The sequence below is a fragment of the Eubalaena glacialis genome, chromosome 19, assembly GCF_028564815.1.
Source record: "Eubalaena glacialis isolate mEubGla1 chromosome 19, mEubGla1.1.hap2.+ XY, whole genome shotgun sequence".
NCBI lineage: Eukaryota > Metazoa > Chordata > Mammalia > Artiodactyla > Balaenidae > Eubalaena > Eubalaena glacialis.
The window spans coordinates 52,232,376-52,259,288 of NC_083734.1; the positions used below are offsets into that span (position 1 = coordinate 52,232,376).

The 26,913-nt window shown below is 58.9% G+C and overlaps 1 protein-coding gene and 1 long non-coding RNA gene across 4 annotated transcripts in view; one reads left to right on the top strand and one right to left on the bottom strand.

Annotated features, from left to right (window-relative positions):
- BAIAP2 (BAR/IMD domain containing adaptor protein 2) overlaps window positions 1-12,587 on the bottom strand; it is a 71,042-nt gene extending 58,455 nt beyond the window's left edge. For all 3 annotated transcript variants that reach the window (XM_061174630.1, XM_061174632.1, XM_061174631.1), the window contains exon 1: window positions 12,446-12,587. In XM_061174630.1, coding sequence (XP_061030613.1) covers window positions 12,446-12,499 — 54 coding nt within the window. In that variant the 5' untranslated portion in view covers window positions 12,500-12,587. The remainder of the gene's footprint in view (window positions 1-12,445) is intronic.
- A 4,060-nt stretch (window positions 12,588-16,647) lies between these two features.
- LOC133080521 (uncharacterized) lies at window positions 16,648-17,469 on the top strand. Its single transcript, XR_009698522.1, has 2 exons — window positions 16,648-17,158; window positions 17,243-17,469. It is a non-coding gene; the product is annotated as an uncharacterized LOC133080521 (long non-coding RNA).
- Window positions 17,470-26,913: the final 9,444 nt, after the last annotated feature.

Consider the following 26,913-nt stretch of genomic DNA (forward strand, 5'->3'; position numbering starts at 1 on the left):
CAACAGAGGCACGGTTGCCATGGCGAGGAGGCCGTGGGGCTCTGCTACACATTACCCGCCCCACGATACTTTTTCAGAAGTGATGGAACGACGGTGTCTTTCCATGGGACTCTTTACTGGAGGGATGGAGGGAGCTGAGACGCAAACCCCAAGACGTCCTCCCACGGCACGTGCCAGGGTGGGAAGAGGGAGACCTGTTTACTTCCCAAAGGGAAGGGAATGCGTTTCCTTATCTACGCCAAAGGGCGTGTGCAAATGAAGGGAAGGCCAGGCCAGGAGGGTGGCCTCCCCGCACACAGCTCTCTGTGCCGCAAGGCCATCCTCATGCTTGTCGTGAAACTCAAGGGCCTGGGAGAGGCTCTGCATCCTGAGACCACTTTCCCGCAGCCGGGACAGAGACCCGACAACGTGGGCAGCGACCAGCGCCTTCTCCAAATGCGACACCTGTGCTACGCAGATGAAACCAAATCCCTTCAAACGCCATACCGTGGCACGTGGCGACTGTGTGTGTGCCCCCCTTGCAGGGGGCGTGGGCCAAGCACCTTCTATCACTCCTTGGTTGGCTCAGTATCTACGAGGTGCCCTCAGGAAGCTGGGCTGCCACAAGGGCTCCCTGCCACCCCACCACACAAGCGCCCCAGAAAGGTCAGGGAGAGGAGGGGTCTCTGCCAGAGACCCTCGCAAGCTCAGGCGCGGATCATGGTGGCCCTCTTGCCGAGATGTCCCAAAACTGGATGTCCCTGCCACCCCTGCAGTCCTAGGAATCCAGGCCTTAAACCAAATCTCCACGGTAGGGCTGGCCCGCCCACCCCCACCCCGGGTCCCCAGCCCTGCATGTCCACAGGAGCCGATGGGAGGGGCCAAGCCTGGCTGCAGGGGCGGTGGCGTCAGCACCCCAGCAGCCGTGAGCCCAGAGGCCTTCCTGCCTGGCCGGCTCCTGGGCATCCCAGCATCTGCGCAGTGACACCCATTTTGATTGACCTGGATCACGGGTCTGCCTGGCCAGTGAGGACAAGGGGCAGCAGGACGCCCCTATCTCCAACTTGGGGTCACAAGGAGAGAGGGCGCTCTGTCAAGGGACTGTGCGCCAGCTGCTCCCACGCCCGCGCCCAGGGTCTGCCGTTCGCCAGAGCAGGAATCCTGTTTATCCCTCACAGCTCTCGTTCCTGGCGACGGCCCCCCTCCAGCACTTTCCTGGCAGGGCTGCCACAAACAAAGAGCAAAGTTTCTCTGCTGACACAGGGAAGTGACGTGCCTCCTGCTTCCCCTCCTGCCCTCCTGCAGTCAAGGAAGGCAGGGTGGGGTGTCTGCCTGCATCCAGTGCACACGTGCGTACGTGTGCATGTGTGGGTGTGCAAGCCTGTCGTGGCCAAGCCAGGCTGCATCCTCCCTACACAGTTGACGCCTGTTATAACAAACTCAGGGGATGAGACCTCGCTGGACTCTATCTGCCATCTGGGGAGGGGCGGCCTTACACCCCATCACCCTGAATCTTCACTGGACTGGTGGTGGGCGCCACTGTCCATTTTACAGACGGACAGAGAGAGGCTCGGGGAGGCTAAGAGCCAGCCTTCTAGATCCTGGTGGAGCCAGTCCCGGCTTCGACTGCAGGCTGGCCGCACAGCCCAGCTTGTCCCTTTCTCCACACGGGCCTCAGTGCTCTCTGGACGGGTCGCCGAGGCAGGCAGGACAGGACCAGGTGCCACACAGCAACTCCGCCTGCCCTGGGCTCCCTCACGAGCCATGTTCCAGAAACATCAGAGCAAGGGCAAGGGCTGATGCCAGGATACCTGGTCATCTGAGGGGGGGGCCTGGTGCCTGCCTCATCCACTCTCCCCTGACACACGGCCTCCAGCCTCCCAGGGGCCTGGTGCCTGACTACCCCTGACCACCTGTCCCCTCATCCCACCTCTGCGGCAGGAACAGCAGGCGCCAGCTTTGCAGCCAACAACCTACATCCAACGTGGTGCCACTGTCCAGGCACTGCCAGGGGAAGGTGGCAGCCGTCCTCCAAGGGAGGCTGTCCTTGCCTGCTGTAACTGCCCTCCACAGGAGCACCGACTACCTGAGGCTCTGGACAGAGGGCCCAGCTCACACTGCAGCTCTGCATGACTCCCGCCTCTGCTCCCCTATAATAACTGGGACATCTGTCCTGGGGACCACTCTTAAAGGAAGAAAACCAACTGGAGAAGTTCAGTGAGTGCTGGGAGGGCTTCCTGGAGGAGGCAGAACTTGCGCTGGATCTCTCTTGGTTACAGCCAGAGAGAAAATAACAATGGGTCTGCACTTGACAAAGTGAGTGGACACAGCAGCTTCCAGAATGAAATGGCCTGTGAGGTGAGGATAGGACAGTCAAAGCTGGTGGTGGCTGCAGAAAAGTCCCCCGAACGAACAAGAACAAACCAAGCAGGGATCAACTCCAGCCGATATCACTTTAACAGCACTAGGCCCCCCTCCCCACGTCCTCCATGAGACGCCCCCATGGGCCATGAGCCCCCCACAGACCACAAGAGCACCCCTCCCCCGCCCCCAGGCATACATATTCTCAGCCCAACCACCTCCAGCGGGGACAAGGGCCAGGGCCCCACCAGTGCACAGTGAGGCCAAGCTCACCACAGCCTCCCAAGAAGGGTGCACAAAAGAGCATTTGCAGCAGGACCCAGCATCAAGAACCAAGGCACCCATGTTGCCCAGGACAGTCCCCTGCCGCTGAGCGAGGGGTAGGCAGTGGGAGCACAGCCGGCCCTTTTGGGAGCCAGAGGAGAGGCCTGGAGGGCGGCCGAGGTGGCCCTCATGCTGCAGGGGGCGCTCCAGCTGGCCTGGCAGCCCGGCCAAAGGGTCGCCCGGGGGCGTGAGAGGCTGACAAGCGGCCCTGCAGCGAAACGGCGGTTCTTGGCCTCCGCCAGCTTCTGGGGAAGCTGCCAACATTAGAATAAAGTGACAACTTATGTCTTTGGCACGGAGCCCAGAGTGACACCAGGGAGCACGGCGGCCTCCCATGAGGAGGGACCAAGGGGCGGGTACCCCTTCCCGTCACCCCTATGGCCCTGCGGCAGGGGGTCCAGGAGGCCCTGAGCCACGGGCTGGGCGACACCAGGAGAAAGACAAAATTCTGGCCAACTTTCCCGGTCCTGATCTGAGGGCGGGGCCTTTCTGGGCCCCTGCAGGGAACGGGCATAGGCCATGCAAGGTGAGGAAGGAGCAGCCGAGCTCCCACAGCCCCCGAGGCCCATCTTCAGGGACCGAGCACCATCACCGATTCCCGGGGCTGTGGACACCCGCCTCCCACCCCAGTTCTCCCTCAGGACCTGGATCCTCAGGTGCCCCCAACCCGACTGACCCCTGCTGGAACAGGTCCTGGGGGCAGGAAGCCACAAGTGGGCTCAGGTTGGGGAGGGGGCCAGTGAGCGCCGGGCGGGGTCTGTCCCACTGGGAGAGCCTCCCCCTCAGACCAGGAGCCGCGCAGCAGGGTCCAAACGCGGGCCCCACCAGCCCGGCCACTTCCTTCCTATCCAGAGGCACATCCGGCCAGTCCCGACTTCAGAGGGGCAGGACCCTGCAAGGCCCCAGACGCCTTCCAGCATCCAGGCCCTGCCACACCTGCCCGACTTCTCAGCCCTGCCCAGGGCACGTGCCTCCCCACTGCTTTCTGTCTGGGAGTCAGCTTTAAGCTGGAGCCCAGGCTCCCCGAGTCGCTTTCACGGTGAAACCCGTGTGCTCCTGGGGAAGTCCTCACAGCGTCATGAACTGAGGGCTGCCATCTGACTGAGGAACAGGGAAAACCTTCATGGGCCCAGAAACACACACGTCCCTGTGATTCAGACAGCAGCACCCAGGACGACCCCCCCCAGACCAGCCCACTGCACCTTGAGGTGGGGGCCTCATGGCTGCTGGGTGTCAGGGACTGAATTCGTCCCCTAAGAATTCATGTGTTAGGCCTAACCCCAGCACCTCATTGGTGACTGTTTTTGCAGGGAGTGTTTACAGAAACAATCAAGGTAAAACGAGGTCATCTGGGTGGGCCCCACTCCCACAGGACTGGTGTCCTTCTAAGAAAAGATCAGGACACAACACTTAGAGGGAAGACCATGTGAGGACACAGGCAGAAGGTGGCCTCCACATGCCCAGGAGAGAGACCACAGGAGGAACCACCCTGCCCACACCTGGATCCTGGCCTCCAGGCCTCAGATGAGACACACCTCTCTGTTGTCCAAGCACCCGTGGCGCTTCGTTTGGCTGCCTGAGCAGACCCAGTCGCTGGGCCAACCCCCACTTGCCCTATGAAGGCCCAGCCATCAGTTCTCTTATCATCTGGTTACTGCTCAACTGGTTGGAACATTCTAGGGCCGCTGACCTGTCCTTGTCCCCGACAAGGCTCTGACCCGAGTTTCACAGGGCTGGGCTCCCCGCTGGACGAGGAACCTCGATGAGCAAGAAGGGACACAACCCCGGAACGCTCTGGAGCTGCTTCTCCTCCTGCCGCCCTCCGCCGGGTGGGACGAGCCAGCTGGGGAGGCTGTCATGCCGGTGGGTACACAGGCCACTCAGCACCCGGGAAATCAGACGGCAGCAACAGAGGCCTTGGCTGGGCCTCCCTGCCCTCTCCACGGACTTCCAACTCCTCCAAGAACTTTCCATCCTGAAAGCTACCAACCATAGCCACCACTTACCTGATGCTCCCTGTGGCCAGGAAGGGTTCTCTGGTTCCAGCTAATCACGAATGAGAAAACGGTGACACAGAAGCTAAAAACCCTCGCCCGAAGCCCGCAGGGCTCCCAAATGGAAAAACAGAGAAGCAGGATTGAAGCCATAGGGCCCAGCTCAGGCAGGCCTGGCTCTAGGCCTGGCTCCAGCCCCGGCTCAGCCGGGCACCCGGGACGGGCTGCGATGTGCTGCTTCATGGCTCTGAGCCTCCCCCACCCGCTGGGACACCCAGGGCCCCTCGTGAAGCAGGTTTAGAGATAAATGAGGTCACACACACCACTCCCAGCATGGTGCCTGGACCGAGCAACCCACTGAAGGTTCTTCACGATGATTCAGGATTACCAGCCAACTGCAAAGCCCAGGCGGCCACGGCACCTCCCCCAGCGCAGAGCCAGAATGAGAGCGTGAGACGGTCCAGCCCCTTCACCCAACTTCATGGTCCCCTGCCCAGTGGGGCCTGTGCAAGAAGCCTGAAATCAGGCCTCCTGCCGGGGCTTGACTGTAGCCCCTGGCTGCCTCCCTGCCTGTGGCCAGCAAGGCCCTGGATCCCCAAGGGCAGGACTGGCCACAGCCTGAGAACCATCAGTCCCTGGACTGCAAAGGACGCGCCTTCCGTGGGAGGGGCAGGAGGAAATAAATAGAGGTGTGGACAACAACCGCTTCTGCCAAGGTGTTGGCTAGGACAGAGGGGCTTGACTTGCCCCACAGTGGGCCCAGAGGGGCAGTGGGTGTGGACGGACCCCCGGTCCCCTCCACCCAGGGCACATCAGCACCAATGCAGGCTCTACCACACCCCCTTCTTTTAATAGCCCCGCTGGAAGCAGCAAGGCCACTCTGGCTCAGCAGGTCAGCTCTGCCCATGCTTGGCTCCCAGAGATGCAAACGCTCTGCTGGATGGAATTCTAGCTCCCAGAGGTGGGGGGAACAGCCTCTCCTCCACAAAGCTCCCACCCCCATTCCAATGTCAAGATGTCGATTTCTTTCACAGCATAGACACCTGTGAAATCCCAGCACGTTTCACAACCTGTTACATGTGTGTCGTCACCCGGCACAGGGCTGCTTGGTGACTGGTCCTGGCACCGCTGGGAAGGGGCAAGCGGGGACATTACATCCACAGACCGCTTAGCGAGTAAGAAGGAACAGAGATCCTGGCTGTTGTGGGGAAACCTTCTTTGGTCAAGAAGCAAAATGCCAGCAACAAAAGTGGCAGAACAAGGGTTTGAGGGCTTGGAAGAAAATCCCACAGCCATGCTCAGGAAACCCCCCATTTCACCAACACCTGGACGGCCAGAGGTGAGGCCCAGGCGACACCCTGACCCTGACGACTGTGAGCTGAAACAAAGCTCCGAAGAGTCAGACTCTGAATCCGAAGAGGTTTTAGGAAAACCCTACCAATTAATGTCATGTCTTTATTATTGTTTTTTTAATTTATTAATTTATTTTATTTATTTTATTTTTGGCTGCACTGGGTCTTCGTTGCTGGGCGCGGGCTTTCTCTTTTTCTTTTTCTCTTCATTGCAGTGCCTTCTCTTGTGGCAGAGCATGGGCTCTAGGTGCGCGGGCTTCAGCAGTTGTGGCTCACAGGCTCTAGAGCGCGGGCTCAGTAGTTGTGGCGCACGGGCTTAGTTGCTCCGTGGCATGTGGGATCTTCCCGGACCAGGGCTTGAACCCGTGTCCCCTGCATTGGCAGGCGGATTCTTAACCACTGTGCCACCAGGGAAGCCCTATGTCATGTGCCTTTGACATACAACTTTTAAAAAACCTGTCCAAGTAATTCTAAAAGAACTGTTTTCATAACTAGAAAATAAATACCCCAAGCAAGAAAAAAAACCACTCTGTTCCCATTGTTGGCCCTGATTCCTCCTTGTGGTGTACAACCTCTCCCAGCCCCTTACGGCACAGGGTACTTGCGACCCAAGGGCACGGGTCCCTCTCTCACACACATGCCCCGAGGGTCTGCCGGAGGCCCTGGGGATGCTCAACTCACAGCCCAGGGCATCAGGACTGGCTCCCCCAGGCCCCAGACAGGCACTGGAGCTGCAAGGGGAGCCTGCAGGGACCTGGGACCATCCTGGTCATTGTGCTCGCTGCAGGAGCAGAGCCAGAGGGAGAAAAGGCAAGATGCCCCTGAACTTCCCACAGGAGCAGAGGACCAGACAAGACCTCCAAGGCAGAGAATGGCTCCTGTGGCGAAAGTTGGGAGGAGGGGCCAAAGGCAGCTGGAGGGGCCAACCTGCCACCCCACTGCCCCTTGACAGACAGAAAGGGGTCGTGCTGACACCCACTGGATGCTCACTCGCAGGTGCAGATCCCCTGCCTGCCCCTGAGGTTTCCAAGGTCACCTCTTAGAGACAGGACTCCCATCAGGCCCTGCCTTCACACCACCAACTGACCCCTTGGGCCCCCAGGACATGGCAGGACCAGGTGCTTCTGGCTAACACCCTGGCCTGCCTTCAGGCCCTGAGAAAAAGGAACTCTGCGTGGGGACAGGAGCCTGCCACCGCCTTCAGAACGTGCGGGGGTCCTGGGCCACTGCTTGTGGAGCCAACAGCTAAGAGAGCAGACCCACGACAGAGACGGTCACAGTGAGCAAAGCGAGAGCCCCAGAACCAGAAACGAGGTTCATCCATTCCCAAGCACTGACACACATGTGTTGGCCACCCTTCCAGGCCGGGGTCCCCACAGTCAGGGGCCATGTGGGTCCTGAGTCACCACACCTTGTTGCTCGGGAGCACGTCAGGTAGGGACAGAAGGATCTTCTCCGATAAGAGAAGCCTGGGTGCCAACCTCCTCCCAGGCCCGCTGGCTGGAGCCCTTGGGAACCCACCTGGTGGGGGAAACGGGTGCACACCCTCGTGCGCCCTGCACCCTCTGGTTGGGGCCCCTCGAGTCATCTCACAGCTGTGCAGCACAATCAGGGCCCGAATGAATCAGAGCTGGGGGGTGGGGGGAGCACAGGGCAGGCACAGTCCACTCCCGCCTGTAATTACCACGGCCGCAGGCAGCAGACCGCGGCAGAGTGCCGACAGCCCCACCAGCGCGCCGGTGCAGTGAGTTCGGCGGGCACAGGCCTGCGCCGCAATGAGGACAGCCTCCCCACGCTGAGGCCTCAAGGGAAACTGCCCGGGCACAGTGGCCAGGAAGGCCACATGGGGTGGGCCCTGGCCCGGTGCACTTGAGGGCCGAGGAAAGAGGACGGGAGCCAGCCAGCCAGCGGCCCAGGGCACCCCCCACCAGATCACTGCTCAGGTGTGCCTGCCGTTGGAGGGCAGCCCAGGCAGTGCCCGTCCCGGGGGCCATGAAAGGCTGAGGCGGGACCGCCGAGTGACAAGGCCAGCCCTGCCCGCCACCCACTCAGTCCTGTGCGGGGCTCCCCTGAGCAGGACCCAGACCTGCAAACTGGGGGGGAGTGCCAGGAGGGCCTCAGGCTCCCTGCCAGCCTGCCTTCCTGCCCGGAGGGGACGGGGCCCTCTGTTCAATGGCCTGTTCTCCCCTGAAAGGCCCCCAAACCTGGGCAGCCCAGCCAGCACCACCTGTGCCGGAGAGGGAGGGATGGAGGGAGGGAGGTGGATGGACCTGCTGGCTCTCAAGGAGCTTTGGCCTAAAACAAGGTGGCAACAAGCACGCAGCTTCCGCAGCACCTCCTATGGCCCTCCCCACTGATGCCCCGAGAGCCCTGGACCAGTACCCGGAGCCTCAAGGGCACATGGTCTGTCCCATGAACCGACCAGCCTCCCCAACAAAAGACACGTTCTCCAGGAGACACCAATAGGGATGGCAGCGCAGGCAAAACACTCCTGGCCCAGTGAGGAACTCTGCAGAGCCACCACACCCCAGGCACCAAGCCACCTTACGAGCATCAGCAAACTTCGGCAAGGCCCAGCAGCAACCTCAGGGACGTGACCTGGGCACAAGCAGCTGCTGAAACCAGTTGCCCAGAGATCAGTGCAACAAAGAAACTGCCCTGGCTACTCCAGAAGGGATGGAAGACGCAGTACTGCTGCTGCGCTGGTGGTGGAAAGAGTGGGTACCACATAGCGCGCTCCATTGAAGTGCAGCTCTGAGTCCGCTCAGGGACATCAGGCCCCTCTTTTTATCGGAAGATTCTACCCCAATGCGGCACCCCTGAGGCACCTCTAAAGCAAAACAAAGCACCACATGCACGCACATGCGTGCACTCATGCACACACGTGCTCACTCGGACACAGACTTGTGAATATACCAGCAGGCACTTGCATGCATGTGCTCGAGCTCACACACGTCTGCACATACATACATGTGCACACATGTTCCTGGTCACACGCACACACACATGCGCACACACAGCCCTCAGGTCTGCTCCCCAGCAGGCGTTTCTGTTGCCAAAGAAGCGCCTGTCAGAGCATCCACTTCACCATCCCCAACGGGGAGGCGGCGGAGCTCTGTCCACTCCGGGCGCCAGGCTTCTGACGGCAGCCAACAGTTTGGTGTGACTGCTGAGCAGTGGAAGGGGGTCTAGGGTCAGCAGTAGAGGACCTGGGCCCTCGTGCTTCCCTCTGCTCCCACCTGGAGGAGGGTGGCGGGCAAGGCCTGGCCAGCAGTGGGCTCTCACCTACCAGGTGGGCTCCCTCCTGCCAGCGCTGACGCCTACCACCTTGCACCAGTGGTGGCAAACCTGACCGACTCCGGCTGCAGGAACCTGCTGGCCACAGCCGCCTTCGCAGGGCGGGTACGCAAGGCCAGGCCAGCTTCCCCACACAGCTGCAGAGTGAGGCCCACTGGACGGCCTCTGGTGACCAAGGCCCAAGGCCCACGACACCCTGAGGAGCCATGCCTGAAGCCGTCCCAGAGACTTCCTTCTCCTCAGGCTGTCCCCCACCTTCCCGCATCCTCAGGACAGGATGGAGACCCGTGGTGCTGTTCCTACACAAGGTGCCAGAGCCACCCCCCTCCAAGGTCATCGGGGTGCCTGGAGCCAGGGCTTCTCTTGAGATACAGGACCGAGAGAAAAACACGAACCTGACAGTCACTCTCCTGAAGCCGGGGTCTACGGTCAGCTGTTAAAGAAGGCCCTCTCTCTCCAGCACGAGGGGATGCTCGGCGGCCTCTCCCAAGAGAGCTGCAATTTGGGCTTAATCCTGAGCAGCAGACTCCCCACCCCCACCCCGCAACTCTGCCCCCACCCCAGGCAATTACCCAGGGCTGCCTAAGAGCCAAGTCCTGGGCTCCAGGCTCTGCTGCCTGCACCCCCATCCCCTGAGGGGCCCAGCCCAGGGCCCACCCCAGGAAGCCCCCAGAGGGCTTCAGTCCTTGTCCCCGCACCCGCGGTCTGAGGGTGAGCTCTCAGCAGATGTCTGGAAACCATTCCATTTCTCGCTCCTTTATCTTCCATGAAATTCCCCGAGGACACAACTCCCACGGGAACCGGGCCACAGGGAGAGAGATTAAATCCTGCGCTAGCGCTTCTTCCAGGGAAGAGAATCAAAACTGTACATTTTAGTCTCGCATTTTTAATCAGCAAGGCCAAGGACAAGCGTCCCCACCGTTCCCTTCTCTGACAAGGCAAACACCACTCAGAACTGCAGTTGATAAGACACAGGGGCCAAAACAAGCAGCTGAGCTGCAGCTCGGGGTGACACCAAGCAGGGCCACATCTCAGCCACTCTCCCACAAGTTGCCAACCCAGGCACAGAGGCAGCAGCGTCCCTGGACAGAGCAGAGGACCAGCCGGACAGGCCTGGGTCCACACACGGTGGCTTTGGCTGTATCCTGACTGCGCCTCAGGTGGCCTGGTCTCTGCCCAGCCAGAGTGCTGAAGCTGCCCAACCTGTCCTGGCTCTGCTGCAGAACCCGAGTTCCCAGTGACAAACCACAAACAGTAAGAGCGCCGCACCAAAAACCCACCAGTCAGGCTGCAGAGTGGCAGGGGAGCACCACCCACAAACCTACCTGCCCACGGGCTCTGCAGCCGTCACCGGCCAGGAGTGTGTGAGGTGCCCAGCCCTGTGGACACCCACTTTCCGATGTGTCCAACCTGAAAGTCCTTGGTCTCAGCCACACCTTCCCGTGGGAGCTCAGTCATCAGCTGACCCGCCGAGCACAGACCACAGACTAGCCTGTTGAACGTGTGTCCCAATCCCCAAAAGCTCGGATCCTAACCTTTTCCTGCCACCATCCTGCCGACAGATTTTACTTCAGACCTACAGACAAATCATAGCTCCATCCAGAAGCTGCTCAGCTGGAACAACACGCCTGACTGCTCGGTTATAAGTGTTTTATTAAGGCTGATCATGGGATTCCCCAGAGCAAAGCCACGCCACACACTCCCTCCTAGTTCTCGCCATTAAAGTTCCTGTTTAGTGGTTTCAGTGCAGAAGCAGGGAAAACAGGGAAAAATACACCAAGACAGGCATTTCTCTTCTACCCCCTGCAATAATGAGCAAGTCGAAATAGAACTAATGACTAATAATTTAATAAACCTCCCTCCCCTGAGAGCATTTACAGAGCAACACGACCAAAAACGTATGCCACCGACTCTACGTGAGACAAATATAAAACCCCCAAGAGCTGCTCCTTTTACGTGCTGCTTCTTCGTCAGTCTCCTGTTTACCAGCACCTCTAACATGGCTTCAGAACTGACTTAGTCTACCCTGACCCAGCTTAAGGATTCTTCCAGATGACCTAGCTACAACTTTAAAAACCTTTATTAGCAGCCATGATCGACGCCAGCCGCGCTGGACTCCAGCTGAAAGCTAACGGCCCCCCAGAGGCCTCTCCCCCCCACCCCACCCCCGCGCACAAAGAGGGCTCGGCAGGCCGCTGGCTAAAGAGGCACAGCGTAGTTGTTTAACACAATCAGAAACTGTTGCTCTGCCAGCGCGCTGCAAACCCACTCCGCCGCCATGAACCAGCCGCCGCCGCGTAAATACCAACTCCGAACCCCCCCGCCCGCCCCCCCGCCCCCCCGCCCCCGACCACCGCTTAACCCCAAGACACAGTTTTGAAACAGAGCACGGTTTTGTAAGAGGACTGCGTGGACCGCCCAAGGAACGAATCTCCCGTGAGGAAATGCTGCCGGGAACAGCCCTGAGCCGCCGGAGCCTGGGTCTGTGCTGGTGGGGGCGGGGGTCCAAACCGAAAAAATGGATGCTAAGAAGCTGAAACTCGGGTGTCTGCCCACGTGCACACAGGCGCAAAACCGGCCGGGGCGGGGGCGACGAGGGTCCGGCGGGCACACCCGCGTTCCGCACCGGGGGCTGCGAGCCGACTCCTCACACACATCAGAAGCAGAAGCGGGCGCGCCAGCCTCCTACACAATTAGTCTTCTCCCTCCGCGGTTACATAAGATGACGGATTATCTGTCCACCCATCGAAGCTGCCCGCGCGCGACCTCCCACCCGGCCACGTCCACAGACACCCGGGAAGGAGTTGTGGAAAGGAAAAGCCTGTTGAGAAAAAAGTGCCCGACGCTTGCGTAACCGCGCCCAGCGGGACCACCACGGAGCGCAGAGCGACGGGCAGCCACGGCCCCGGACCCCGGCAGACCCCGGACACCGCAGCCCGCGCCCGTGCCCCCACCTCACTCGGGTCCGAGGGCTCCGGCCCCCAGGAGCGCGGGGGCAGCAGGGGGCTATCTGGACGAGGGCGCCCGCGCCAACTTATGCCGGGCCGGTGCTGGGTCCCCGCGGTCGCGCCGGGACGACCCCCGAGAGCCCAGGGACCGCCCGGGCGGGCGCGAGCGCGCGGGTGGCGCAGAGCTCACCTTGTAGACATTTTCCGTGAACCGATGCATCTCCTCCGACCGAGAAAGCGACATGACGCTGGTCCGGCTGCACTACTGACCGGAGCGGGGGCGCAAGCAGCTGCGACTGCGATAGCGACGACGACCGCGAACACGAAGCGCGCAAAACCGAACCAAAAGCGCAGCTCCCCGCCGGCGTCCGCCTTTATAGCCGATCAGGCCCCGCCCCCGGAGGCCCCGCCCACCGCGTGCCCGCCCCCGCCGCACCCGGATCACCGCCCCCGGCCTGGCGCCCCCGCCCAGTCGCTGCTGCTAGGCAACCGACTGGCCCCGCCCCCGCGCCGCCTTTCCCATTGGCGGGTTCCGGAGCCCGGGGAAGGGGGCGGGGAAGGGGCGGGGTTTATGGGCCGGCACCAGGCAGCGATTGGCCCTTGGCGCCGTCGATCGCGGGGGAGGAGGCGGAGGCGCGGCGCAGGCTGGGGCCCTGGGAACAGCCTTGGGGGCCCAGGCGACAGCCGGGCTGGGGGCGGGGAGGCGGGGGCGGGGTGGCGCAGGAAGAAGGGAGCAGAAGAGGGGGCACGCCGGCCGCGAACGCGCGTGGGGGAGGCACTCAGCAAAGTGGTGAGTCGGGGTGGCCGGGTCCTGGGCGCCGCTCCCCCGAACGCGGTCGGGGTCGGGCGCCCTCGCTGGGTAGGGGAGGGTCCCTGGGCGCTCGGACGCCTGCCGCACGGGCTTGGTGAAGGATGGTGAGAGCCCGCCGCTGTGTCCCGGGGGTCCGGCCGCGACCTGGCATTTTAGGAGGTAAGTTCACTGGGTGGCTGCGATCCCCGGGCCAGCCCTTCTGGGGAGGGAGGACCCTGAGGGAGGTCTCGGAGGAGGGAGGACCCTGGGGAGAACGCTGGAGAAGGGTGGACCCTGGGAGGGGTGCATCTTGAAGGGGGCTTGGGGCTGGAATTCTGGAGAGGGGAGGGCCCTGGGTTGCGGAAGAGGACTCTGGGGAGGGGGGGGTTTGGGGGGCGGATTCTGGAGTGGGTGTGGGGAGAGGATCCTGTGGGAAGGATTGAGGGTTAACGCTTAGGGAAAGAGAGGACCCTTGTAGTGGCAGAAGATCCTCTTTGGGGGGAGTTTCCTTGGGGAGGGAGAACTCAAGGGGAGGGGGGCAGGGAGGACTCTGGGGGGGGAAACCTGGGGGAGGGGGAACCTTCCTAGGTGGATCAAGGGGTCAGAGATGCCTGGTTTTTGAAGGCGATTCCTGGGAGGTTCTGCTGAAGAAGCTGACCAAGTTGGCACAGAGGGTTCCGTACAATTCCCTTGGAGAAATATTTACATAAATTAGACTAACGTAGAGGAATTAATTGCTTTACATCGTAAAACACCAGATCTAAGTGTTTCCCTTTAATTAAACCTGACACTCTCTGCCAGCATCCCATCCCTGGACAGTCATCCCTTCAAGTGCAGGTGCCCCAGGAGACAGACCTCCCCCCCGACCGCGCCCCACCCCAGACAGGTGGGGGAGTCCAGAAGACAGCAGGGACATAAGACAGGTTTCTTCCACAGGGTCATTGACTTGAATGGACTACACTCTGCTTCACGTGGATTCGAAGAAAATGGAAGGGATATTCAGGAAGCATTTGCCTTCCGTCCTAACCTCCAGCCTTCGTTCACAGAGATTCTTCTTGGTTTAATTTCCTTTCTGCTACCAGCCCCCGTTTCCTCCTTTTTATTGCTGGCAGTGTTTTAAGGTAGATTCCGGTGTATGTAATTTCTGGGATTCTTTTGGTTGCAAGTAACAGAAAGCCAGCTCAAACTGGCTCTAACAATGAGGGCGTTGTTGGCTCAGGTGACAGAAGTCAGGCCCGTCTTCCTCCCCCAGCTCCCTTTCCTCCAGGCCAGCTAGATGCAGCGCACGCTTCCATCCTTCCAGCCCTAGGACTGACATCCATTGACCTGCATGGAGTCACGGGCCAACGTGGAGCTGGGTGGGTGCAGGGCAAGAGCTGTTGCTCGTCCGAAGGGAGTGGAGTGACCAGGACCAGGGGAATGGTGGGTGGAGGCTGGTCGGAGAAAACAGGGTCTCATCACTCTGGGAGGGGAATTAGCCTGGGGAGAATTCTCCTGGGCTCTCTGCTCCCATCAGCCACAAGACAGTAGAGAAAGGAGAGGGGCCTCACCAGAAAATCTTCCATGGCCCTGAGCCCCGCCCCACCCTCTAGAAGGTCCTGCTCCTGACTGCCTTCCTCCTGCCCAATGGGACGCTCACATTTGGTAGCAGCTGAGGCAGGAGACCCACTCAGAGCCTGGCCTGCCTGATTTGGGCTAATTGCTTTGCAGCCTCACCTCTGGCCTGCACCCTCCAGCTGACAGCTGGGCAGGAGGTGAACAGCTGGGAGGGAAACCATCAGTCAGAAGTGTGCTCACAGGGCACCTGGGGCGAGTGAAAATAAGCACATCGAGCCCAATAGCACTGAGAAACGCGGGGCTGATGGCAGGTGCAGAGCAGGACTGGCGAGGGGGTCGCACCTGGGCCTGGAGAACCATAGTGAGAAAGTCCGCCCCCTACCGGGCGGCTTCCCCCAGCCACCAGCCTGCCGAGGTGCCCAGCGCTGGGTGTTCACCCCTTCAGCTGCAAGGAGGAGGTCAGAGCCTCGGGCCAGGAGACCACCAGTGTCCTCTCAGGCCTTTCTTAGGTGGGAGGCCTTTCAGATGGCAGCAGTGTCTGGGCAGGGCTGAGTACCACAAGTGAGGACCTAGAGCCTGAGCAGTGCCCAGGGCCAGGGGGTGGGCTGGGTGCCAAGGCAGCCCCAGTGCCACTCCCGGGAGTCAGGAGGGCCTGCTTGTCTCGGTACCTTTACCAACCCCACCTCCTTCCCTTCCCCTGGACTCTGAGAGTTTGTCGGGGGGCCGTGGGATCTAGTGACTTCCCTGGAGGTTGATGGTCTGTGCCGCGGGGATTGCTTAGACTTGGGGTCAGGCCCACCCCTCTCCAAGACCAGTAAGAAGCCATTGTCATGATGGAGAGGCTTTGCTCTTCCCGCCTGCTCTGCAGGGACTAGCAAGAGGGCCAGGACCAGCCAGAACACTCAGCCCCTAGCACCCCAAGCCCACTGCCCTCACCCGGACCAGGGTGGTGTTCTTCCTGCACTACTTGGGGTCGGGGAGCGGCTTTCTATAAATGAGCAGCTCATCAGGAATCACTGAGAAAGCAGATGGGCTGGAATCTGCCTGCTGCTGGTTTCCCGTCACTTCTTACTGCCGGTCCTCACCTCCACGGGCCGAGCGACCAGGGAGGTGTGTAGCCATGGCGACCCACAGCACTCCACTTCTGAACCCGAGGTCCCCCTTCCCCGTGCACCGGTGATGGGGCCTCGCGCACACAGGGTGCCGAGCAGGGGTCAGAGGCAAGAATCTGACCACGTGGTGCTGCGGACACTGACCCCGGGTCAGCTGACCCCAGCATGGGTGGCCCCGGAGAAAAAGGCTGGAAGCAGGGAGAATCAAAGTGCATCTCTTCATCAACTTATTTTTAGTTGCGTTATGTAAGTGGTTTCATTTCAACGTCACGTAGGGAGGGGGGGTCTCGGATTTAATTACAGGATGACAGCCTCTGCTTTTCAAGCAAGCTGTTCTCCTGGCAAGGCAGGCACAAGGATTTGTGAATTTTTGCTAAACAGAAGGAGCCCTTTCTGAGGTGACCGCAAAACTTTGAAGGGTTTTCACCACCATCTCTCTCTCTGACCAGCCCAACCCGGTTTCTGCTGAGCTTGGCCTAAGGGGGTGGCGATGTGTCTCAGATCACAGGGAAATTTCATGCCTGTCAAGGGAGCTGTTTCTCCACCGCCCCCCTCCTCCTGGCAGCCTCCCCGTCTCTCTAAGAGAAGAATCCACCCAATCAGAACTCCTCTTCCTTTTCTCCTTCCTGGATTAGAGCACTTGTAATCAGTAACCAGAAAGTTCCAGAGCAGGAGAGAGCGGAGGCATGGACACTGTCTCATCTTCCCCATCCTCTCTGGCCATCACTGCCTCTTCCTTCCACGCCAGGTGCTCTGGGCGACCGGCCCGGGCAGGGTCACTGGGCAGAACTGTCCAACTTGTGTCCAGAGTACTGTCTTTTTGGTCCTCGGCCCACATTCTTCACACTGTCGGCGTTGTCAGCAAGAAGGCATGGGGGTGCCTGGAGCCAGAAGCTCCGGGGTGGGGGGAGGCCTGTGTCCCGCCGTCAGGAAGGTAACCTCAGTGGCTTCTAGCACACTGTGGCTTTGTCCAGCATGAGGCAGGGCCATGTTGCCTGCCACAGGGCGAAGCCTGGCGCCTACCCGGGGCTGCTGCTGATGGCATGACCACCGACTCGGGGAGCCAGTACCCGGGGCCAGTTGCTGGGACAGCAGTGGTGTGACCGCCATGGGGGCCTGGGTAGATTCCAGGCGGGCAAGGTACCTGAGCAGGGTGTTGGGAGAGCCGAGGTGTAGGTGGCAGAAAAATCACCGAGAACTGTGCCCGGCACGTGGCGAGCCCTCGGTGTGTCTTAGAGACTGTCATCGTCAGCGGTTAGACAGGACCTTCCAGAGAGCACCCGAGTGCCCGTGGGAAAGCACGTGAGAAGCTGCCCTTTACAGCGGGTGCTCCAGGAGACCCCCAGCTTCGGTGTGGACTGCACGGCGACTTCCAGAGAGCACAGGTGCCAGGAAGACGTTGACAAGCACACCTCAGCCAGGCCAGCCAGGCCACATCTGCAGGGTGAGCCACGGGGACTGTACGTGGCCTTGACGTGCTGAGAAAGGCACTTCACTGTACTCTTCCTCCCAAAACCTATCACCCCAGGCTTATCATGAGAGGAACATCACCAATGCCAGCAGAGGGACAGTCTGCAGATCCCTGCCCAGCACGTCATCTGAACCAGGGAAGCCTGAGACCGTCCTGGCCAAGAGGAGCCTGAGAAAACGTGATGAGTAAATGTCACCTGGGGTCCGGGACGGGTCCTGAAGCAGTAGAAAGACACGAGGTAAAAACTAAGAAAACCTGAATAAAGTCCAGACTCTAGTTAACAACAGTGATTCCATGTTGGTCCCTTAATTGTAGCAAACACATCACAGCGATGTGAGATGTTGACAACAGAGGAGACTGTTGGGTGTGGGCTATCTTTGCAGTAACTTTGTAAATGTAAACAGTCCTAAAATGTGAAGTTTACTAAAGGGGGCGGGCACCCATGACCTTGGCACAAGCCTCTATTTGGCCTGGGGGTCTGAAGGAGGGCACCTGCACCTCACCCCAGAGTCTGGTGTCTGTAGGTTCAGTAGGCAGAGCAGTGGCCCTGTCCCCACAGGGTGCCCCGGGCCCGCTCTGCCACCTGCCACGTGGCTTCCGTGCAGGAGGCTAGCATGGGGGGCGTGGGCCCGGCTGATGGCCGATCTCCTGCCACCCAGATGCGGCTCTTAACTCCCTCGTCCCCAGACTTTTACTTAGATTTGCTCTTCCCTCAAAACCTGCTCCCCCTTGAGCTGAACGTGGTTCAGAGGCTTTCATCTCTCTGACCAAAATGTTGGCTGCAGACAGCACGGGCTTCACCCTGCGCCTCCAGGGATCAGTGACGTTGCCCTCTTTGCCCTCGCAGGGACCTCTGAGCCGGGCCCCGCCTGAGAGGAGGGGATGCCTATCTGCCCGGCCATGGGCGCCGCCTGGACCAGCAGGGCCCTCTGCCGTCTCTGAGATGAAGGAGTGTGGCTCCCATGCCCTTCCTGGTTTAGCTTCAACCCTCTTAGCAAGGCAGCTTAGAAAGTTCCCAGAGCTTCCCTACTGGCCAGGCCCAGGAGGGGCCAGCAGGGGCTTCCACTGAGGGTGGAGGGGCCAGAGGAGGTGCCACCCTGTCACCGGGCTGGGTGGGGAGAGGTTCGCCAGCAGCGGGCCCTCTTACATAATCCGGCGCATCGGCGTGACTCCAGGTGCCTGTGGGAGGCAGCGTGGGGGTGAGCGCAGGGGCGAGGACGAGTCTCAGCTTCACTCGGTGTTTCTCCCCCTCATTACATTTCAGCGTCATCCTGCGTCTGCCAGCTCGGTCACCCACTCGCTTGTTCGAATATATTAACTGACAATGCAGATTTAAATAACTTGGGCAGGTGATGAGGCCTTGGGCAGAGCCCCCTGTACCTGGGCCTCCTGTACTGGCCCAGGTGAGGCAGGAGGGCTGGGTCAGAGGAAGGACGCCAAGGCAAGCTGCCTGCTTGGGCCTCGTGTCCAGAGCTGGATGGGGCGGGCTGGGAAGGGCAGCCCAAGCTCAGGGGCCGGGTTTGGGTTGGGTTGGGTGGGGAGGGAGGAGCCGAAGGCAGGCAGCCGAGAAGCCCACCCAACCACCCACCCACCCCCATCTCGGGCACACTCACCATCTTATGTGAAAACCCAGCTTGCGACAGGATTCTGTAAGCGGGGAGACCACGAGCTAAGGAAGCCAGCGTCGGCCCTCGTGCAAGCCCCTGGGTCAAAAGAACACAGCGTTTTGGGTCAGGAGGCCAGAGGTGAGCGACTCGAAGGGCCCAGGGGCCGAGTGCTGTGTGCCCAGGCCGGCCACCGCAGGCACACCGGCTCGGTGGTCACTCGGCTTCAGGGGAAAGATGAGGAAAGACGCTGGCTTCACCCTCAATATAATTACTTCCTTTACCCCGAAATGCCATTTTTTCTTATCACTCTGCCTCTTAAATGACTTAAATTGCCTTGAAAGTGATCTCAAAGGTATGTTTGGAGTGGAGAGGAGGAAATCTGTTCTTTGGAATGTGAACTTAGAGGACACTCCAGGAAACAAGCCTGGATGTCCCGGCAGAGAGGGCAGACCTGTACCTGCAGCGCCGGCTCCTGGTGCTGCTAGCGAGGCCCAGGCGCTGCCTCGCGTGCGCAGATGGCTTCCCTGCCCAGGCTGCTGCTTCTAATTTCAGCTGCTGGGGGCTCCACACTCTCTCTCTCTCTCTTTTTTAAATTCCATGTTTATTTAAAGCCAGACTAGAAAATGTCTTCAGCCCTGAAATCTGACTTTCTCCTCTTGCTGCAGATCCTAAAACCCCACCTAGGGTCCCACAGCTCCCAAACGGGAAGCTTTGAGGCCGACTCGCGTGGGTCTGTGGGTCAACTTGACGGTGGGACAGACGCTCCCCACCCCCACCCCCGGTTGTCCAGCACTGTGGCATTTGGACAACTGGCGGATGTTTTCCTATCAGGGCAGTCTCGTGTGGTGTCGACACAGCCGGAACACGGAGAGCTCCGCCCCCGCCCCAGGACGTCCTCGGTTCCCAAATGCACGAGAAGTGGTGTATGGGTCTCGGGAGAGGCGAGCACACCCGCCTTGGTGCCAGGTGTTCCCAGGAGATGGGGGTCTGGAGCCACCCGCCTGTCGTCTCCCTGTCTAGGCCCTAAGGCAGCTGGGCCTGCCTGGTCCAGGTGTGTCCCCTGGAGGTGGGAAGGGACCAGATGGGCAGTTCCTGCGCACTGGGCAGCAGCTGCCGGCCTGCAGTGTGTGGGCTTCTCTTCCACTTCTGTTCTTCCTGGCACTCAGGTCTCCCCGTTTCTCTTGTATTTGGGAACCAAGGATATTGAGGGGGCTCTCTGTGTTCTGACTATGTGGACACCAAACGAGACTGCTCTGATAGGAAGACATCAGCCCACTGTCCACCTGTGGGTTAGCACAGTGTGGGACAGCTGATGCTGGATGGCCACTGTGGCCATCAGATGCCGATGCTGGACAGCAGGGGGCTCTGTCCCACAGGCGAGGTGACCCACGGACCCAGCCCAAGTGGTTGTGGGCGCTCAGGAAACGTGAGGTCCCGTCCCTTTGAGTAGCACGTAACCACCCTCACCTGCTTCTGTGGCTCACCCCAGAATGTGCTAGAAGGACTGTGATGAAACTGGACAGTGAGAAGGCAAAACTGGCTGAGGGGCCAGCCTGGGCTCCACGGGTCTGGGGGGTGCTGGCTGGACCCCTGTGCGGGACCAAGTTTATTTGTCTGACCACGAGCTCCTGCAGCAAGAGGCAGGAAGCCTGAGAGCAGAGGGGCTGGGGTCTTTGGAGAATCTGCGATGCCCCGAGTCCAGTCTGTAGTGAAAGCAGACCCCAAGCCCCAGAACCACCCAGATGCCTGGGCAGGCCCCCCCAGGAGGCCCCACGGTGGTCCAGCGAAGACTGGGCTGAACGGATGCCGGCTGCAGGGACACGCTGGGGCACCCCTTTCTGTCCAGAAACAGGCAGCTGTCTGAACAGCACTCCAAACTGCTGCCTGGGCTGTCACAGCCTCAGGAAGCATGGAGTGGTGCGGAATTTCTTCACTGACAGGTCCGGTCAGAAAGTAATAGGATTTTGAAAAAAATTATTTTAGTGTCAAGCTTGAGAATATCATTTGCCCCGTTAGGCTCTTTTTTTTTTCCCCTCAAAAATTGGAAGAAACAGACATCTTTGTAGAGGTTCATGGAAAACCTTAGCTGTTGACTAGCTATCCAAACAAAAAGAAGATTCCATCCATGGGGGAAAAACAATTTAAACAGATCCAGGTGACCTTTAACCCCCAGTCCAACCAGACACTGGCTCCACGTGACCTTTGCAGTGTCGCTCTGTTGCTGGCAGAAACGAGGCCCCTGTGGAGATCTGGCAGCTCAGCCCCTGGAATCTGCTGTTAATTCTCACCCAGATTTTGAGATTTTCTCTGCGGCCGCAGGAGCCAATAGAGTCCTTTGTGCAGCCTCAGGCCTTGGTTTTCAGAACCCCTGGGGCTGGTGGTGTTGGATTTGGTTGTAATTTTCCTTCATTCCTTGGCTCATAGATTTCTCACCAGGAAGACCCCAGAGACCTTGATTCCACCTCAGGAAAAATCAAAGCCAAGGCCCCCCCCAGGCACAGGCTCCCTGCTGGAAAGCGGTGGGCTTGCCGTGCAGCCCTCCCGGAAAGCTGAGGTGGTGGCTTGCAAGCGGTTTCGGGCAGGGGAGTCTCATGGGGTGTCAGCTGCAGGAGCACGGCCCTGTGGTGTTTTGCAGGACAGACTCCAGCCTTCAGGCTCCCAGTCCAGCGTCTGGAGCTCGGCCTCCCCTGAGTTGGGCAGAGAGGACTGAGGTTGCGGCTGTGCTCGTGCTGATGACGAGCTCTGCCCTGAGAGAGATGTGACCCCGGCATCTCAGCTCCTGGTCTTCAGAGGACGTGGGGTGCTGGTGTTGCTGGTGGGCAGGGACTCCACATGGGGAGCCTCCGCTGCCACCTGGTGGACAGCTTGGAAAGGTGATGGGACGCGTGGCAGGCGCAGAGAGCGGTGGCCCCAGGCCGGAGGAGGACACCCCGGCGGACGGGCTGCAGGGAGCGGAGGGGTGGTGACAGGGAAGGGGCCACCTGGCCTAGGGTGGCAGTGTCCATGCTTGCCCCTGAAACTGGGCAGTCAGCAGGTGGCTGTCAGGGCACTGGCTCTGTGGGACCAGAACTCTCCTAAGACGCATCTTCAGGAGGGGAGGAGTACCACCCCGCCAGGACCCAGCAGGGAAGAAAAGATAGTGCGTGGGAGAGGCCGCCTGGAACCTCCAGAGGGAACGTGGGGATTGTGCGGACCCCCTGGCCACTTACACTCTATGAGAAAATTGCTCCCTGTGATGTGTATTTTCAAAGGGTCCTATGACATCTTTTTTTCAAAGTTGAGATAAAATTTCCATAACAGAAAACTAACCATTTTAAAGTATACAACTCTGTCCACTTTAGTGGCATTTTGTGCATTCACAGTGTTGTGCAACCACTAACTCTATTTAGTCCTGAAACACTTTCATCACCCGAAGGGAAACCCCGTGCCGTGCCCGTTAACAGTCAGGTCTCATTGCTCCCTCCCCCAGCCCCTGGCCTGTCTCTGTGGTCATTTCACATCAGTGGAATCATACGAGGTGTGATCTTTCGTTCCTGGCATCCTTCACTCAGCGTCTGAGGAGCATCCATGCTGTCTCATGTGCCAATGCTTCATCCCTCCTCATGGCTGAGTAAACACTCCAGTGTGGGGAGGACCACATTTTGTTCATCCATTCATTGGTGGTGGATATTTGGTTGTTACCACCTCTAGGTGACTGTGAATAGTGCTGCTATGAACAGTCAAGTACAGTTTTGGTCTGAACACCTGTTTTCAGTTTACTCTAGGAGTGAATTGCTGGGTCACATGCTCGTTTTGCTTAGTTTTTGAGGAGCCACCAAGCTGTCTTCCTAGCGGCTGCACCCTTGTGCACTCCCACCAGCACAAGGGTTCCACTCCCTCCATATCCTCACCAACACTTGTTATTTTCTGTCTTTTTGTTCTGTTTTAATTCTAGGCATCTTAGTTGGGTGCAATGTGGTACCTTATTGTGGTTCTGACTTCCCCAATGCCTAATTGAATGTCTTTTCATGTATATGGCGTCCTTTTTATTTAATTAAATTAATTAATTAATTAATTATTTTTGGCTGCATTGGTCTTCGTTACCGTGCTTGGGCTTTCTCTAGTTGTGGTGAGCGGGGGCTACTCTTCGCTGTGGTGCGCAGGCTTCTCATTGCGGTGGCTTCTCTTGTTCCGGAGCATGGGCTCTAGGCGTGTGGGCTTCATTAATTGTGGTTCGTGGGCTCTAGAGCGCAGGCTCAGTAGTTGTGGAGCACGGGCTTAGTTGCTCCGCAGCATGTGGGATCTTCCCGGACAAGGGATCAAACCCGTGTCTCCTGCATTGGCAGGCGGATTCCTAACCACTGCACCACGAGTGAAGTCCGGCACCCTTTTTTTTTAAAAAAATATTTATTTATTTATTTATTTTTGGCTGTGTTGGGTCTTCGTTTCTGTGCGAGGGCTTTCTCTAGATGTGGCGAGTGAGGGCCACTCTTCATCGCGGTGTGCGGGCCTCTCTTGTTGCAGAGCACAGGCTCCAGACGCACAGGCTCAGTAGGTGTGGCTCAAGGGCCCAGTTGCTCCGTGGCATGTGGGATCTTCCCAAACCAGGGCTCGAACCCGTGTCCCTTGCATTGGCAGGCAGACTCCCAACCACTGCGCCACCAGGGAAGCCCCCGGCACCCTTTTTAAAAGGAACCAGAATTCTGTAGAATTTCAGTACCTTTCCTTCAGAACTCCATCAGGGGAGTGAGCCTGGGATACTCCATGGAGGCCAACCAGCCTGCACCTGGGCCTCCTCTCACAGGCTTCTGACCAAAACTCGGCTCCCCCAGCTGAACGAGGGGCTCTCTGGACCCAGTTCAGCTGCATCTTCCAGCCGAGCAGAGTTCCAGAAGCAGCAAGGACCACCAAAACTACTTCTATGAGTTGAGCAATTCCTGTGTGCCTTTAAGTTGAAGCCCGTGGTCTGATGAGAGTGGCGTGTGGACTGAGGGTTCCCGAGCAGACCGGGCATCTGAGATGTCTGTTAAGAAGGCCTACGGCCCCCACCCTTGGCCATGTGGAGTGAGTGGAAGTCCTGACCTGCTGCCTTGGGTGGGAGCCCAGACTGTCTGAGATCCTGGCAGGACTGTGCTGCCAGGTGGTGGCCCGGAGCCAGGGAGCCGGGCTCAGCAACCCCCCAAGGCCTCTGACCACCAGCCCACAGGACAGGCGGGGCGGGACGGGCATCCATTAGCCTCATCACACTGAGGCACCGGCTGGGAAGGGCTTTCCCAAGGCCAGGCGGCCGGGCACGGGGAGTCAGAGCCACCCCACCTAGGGCATGGGCAGCTGCATCTGCTGGCCCTGGTGGGCGAGAGCCTCAGAGACTTCAGCAGAAATGGGCTTTGTTGAAAGATCAGGTAGATTACTGGGTTTCCAGAAAACCTGGAGAGCCACCTGAGCCAGGCCTGGCCCAAGGACCACCTGGTCCATCAAACAGGCCCAGCTGGCCCTGCGAACCTGCCCCGGGGGCTGCTGCTGTCGCCGCCACCTCTGCCCACTGCACTCCCATAGCTGGCACCACGGCTCCCCCTGCCTCCCAGCCCCCTCCCATCCTCTGGCGGCCGTCTCCCCAAACTCCCCACACTGAGGGGCCCCCGACCTGAGAGGGGGGATCTGACACCCACTGTGCCAACTACTGACTCATGGCGCCCTCACTCCCCTGCCCTCTGACCCTGCACCATACACAGCTCCCAAGAGCACACCTGGGGACATGCACATCGTATTCACGCAGATGGTTTTAACTCTGGAAACCCCCAGAGGCCCTGTCCTCCCTCAGTAAGCCCTAGTCTTCCTCAGGGTGCTAATCAAAGGGAGCCCGAGCCTGAAGGTTTCCTGTGAAGGGCTGCCAGTATCAACAGGCCTAAGAATCAAGTTAATTTCTCAAAACAAGCACAAGAAACGGTTGCAGACTGAGGCACCCGAGGGCCCCAGAGCAGCAGGAACTGACCGTGACTATTTCCTCCATGGGCTGCACCAGCTGCCTCTCCACAGCTCACAGTGTCGATTCGACTGGGGCCCTCATTTGCTGATGAGGAAACTGGCCCCGGGAAGGAATTGCCCTGGGGAGTGGGGCTGACCAAGACGCCAGGGGGGGAGTAAGAGGCTGCCTCACCTGCTCCCCTGGGACCACAGAGCGAGCCTGGTGCAGGGCCCCTGCCTGCAGGCCCGCCCCTCACTCACCCCGGCTCCCGGTGGAGCTCAGTTCCCCCCTTTAAACTCAGATGGCTCCACAGTATGTATTTCCTGCCCAGACCTCTTCCCTGGGCTCCAGCTCTGACCACCAACCCAGAATCCCCTCTGTCAGTCCCCCTCTGGGGACCAAGTCCAGGTCCCGTCCCACCACAGCTTCTCCACCTTGCGTGAGTTTCTCTTGCTTTACCTGCCCCCCGCCCCGCCCCCAAACCCCTCAGCTTTGTGCTCCTAATTCTCCAATCCACCCCTCCACCCTAGACCCAGGCACTGGTCCCTCCCCTGATCCCCGCATTCTTCTGCCCCGTACAAACCAGTCCCTACACTGCAGCCCCGCAAGGCTCTCAGATGTAGCCCTGACCCTGTCCCCTGTGGTGCTGCAGTGCCATCCCACAGCACCACAGGGATGAGGCTGAGATCCTCGAGCAGCCCCTGAACTCCCACCTCACTGCCTCCTCCCCCCAGGGCTGTGAGAGTGACCTTGGATGCCTGTGTGGTCCTCTGTCCTTGGCCTCCTCACACCAGGCTGCTCACAAGCTCCCCCAGAAAGCAGGCACACAGGAGAGGGGGCAGGGAAGGGGGCCTGTGACCTACGTAGGACAGGCTCAGCCCCAATGGGGACCCTCACCCCCACCCCTGGCAGGCAGTTAATGTCCTCTGGTCACTTATGGTCACAAGAGCAGCTTCACTTATTAGGTGAAATATTGAGACGCAGACCTACTTGCCCAGGATGAAGTGACTTGTGCTCAGTCAGACCTGCTTGGACAGGGAAGCTTGGGGTTTGCAGACTCTTAAATGTTTGTTTATATAGATTCTGATTCTCCATCTTTTAATCTACTTTCTCCATTGTTTCCTCTATTTAGAAAAACGTTCTGGTTCCAGATCTTTCAGAGTTCTCACCTGCTACACCACTTCCCAGAGAACCTGTGGACCTGCTGCCACTGATGGGTTTTTCCTCTTGGTTTTCAGTCATCTGGCCCTCTGAATGAATGCTGGTGTCAAGTATTAAAGATGGTGGGAGCAACGGGTCAGGGGTCAGCTAACTACAGCCCAAGGGTCAGATACCTGTTTTTGTAAATAAAGTTTTATTGTAACACAGCCATGCCCATTTGTTTACACAGCATCTCCATGGAGACAGCAGACATGGAGACAGTAGAGTTCAGTAGTCAAAGACCATACCTCCTGAGACATTTACTATCTGGCTCTTTAAGGAAAAGTTTGGCAACTCCTCCTCTAGATGATGTTGTGTTCCAGCAGGTAAGAATCAACCTTTTCCTCCATAAGAAGGCTGACCACCTTAACCCAACCAGGACAGAGCTGAACTTGGGGTGGTTTATGGTTTCGGTAAGTCCATCTGCTTCTCCTTCCAGGGGCTGGTCCTCCAAAACATTAACCAGAAAGCCCAGGGTGAACACTGGCACCTCCCTTGGTGGGTCTTTGTGTCCTCAGCACTGAAGGATGGTAGACAACTTTCCAGAGGTTCCCACATTAGCTCTTTAACTAGCATCCTCATATGTTCCTAAATTTGTCAAAGTCTTGAAGGAAAGATCAGCCCCAAAGTCTCCATTCTTCTCATGATTAGATGCCCCTCAAATCTCCAGTTCTGTCACTAAACCCAGCATAAACCAACGCTTGGCAAGCTCTGCCTACGGTCAGCTCATCTTTTCGTTGTTCTGCCCCCTGTTCATTTCCATTGCTTCTGCAGTTCTCTGATACATTTAAAGAGATGATTTATATATTTTGTCTAGCTTCTCTAGTTCTTACCAGGAGCACTGATCTGCCACACACTGTCCCATCCTGCTTGGGAAGTCTGTTTCCCATGTTTAAATTTTAATTTCAGTTTCCAGTTGTTCATTGCTAGGAAACAGAAATACGTATTGAATTTTGCATATTTGCATTCTGTCATCT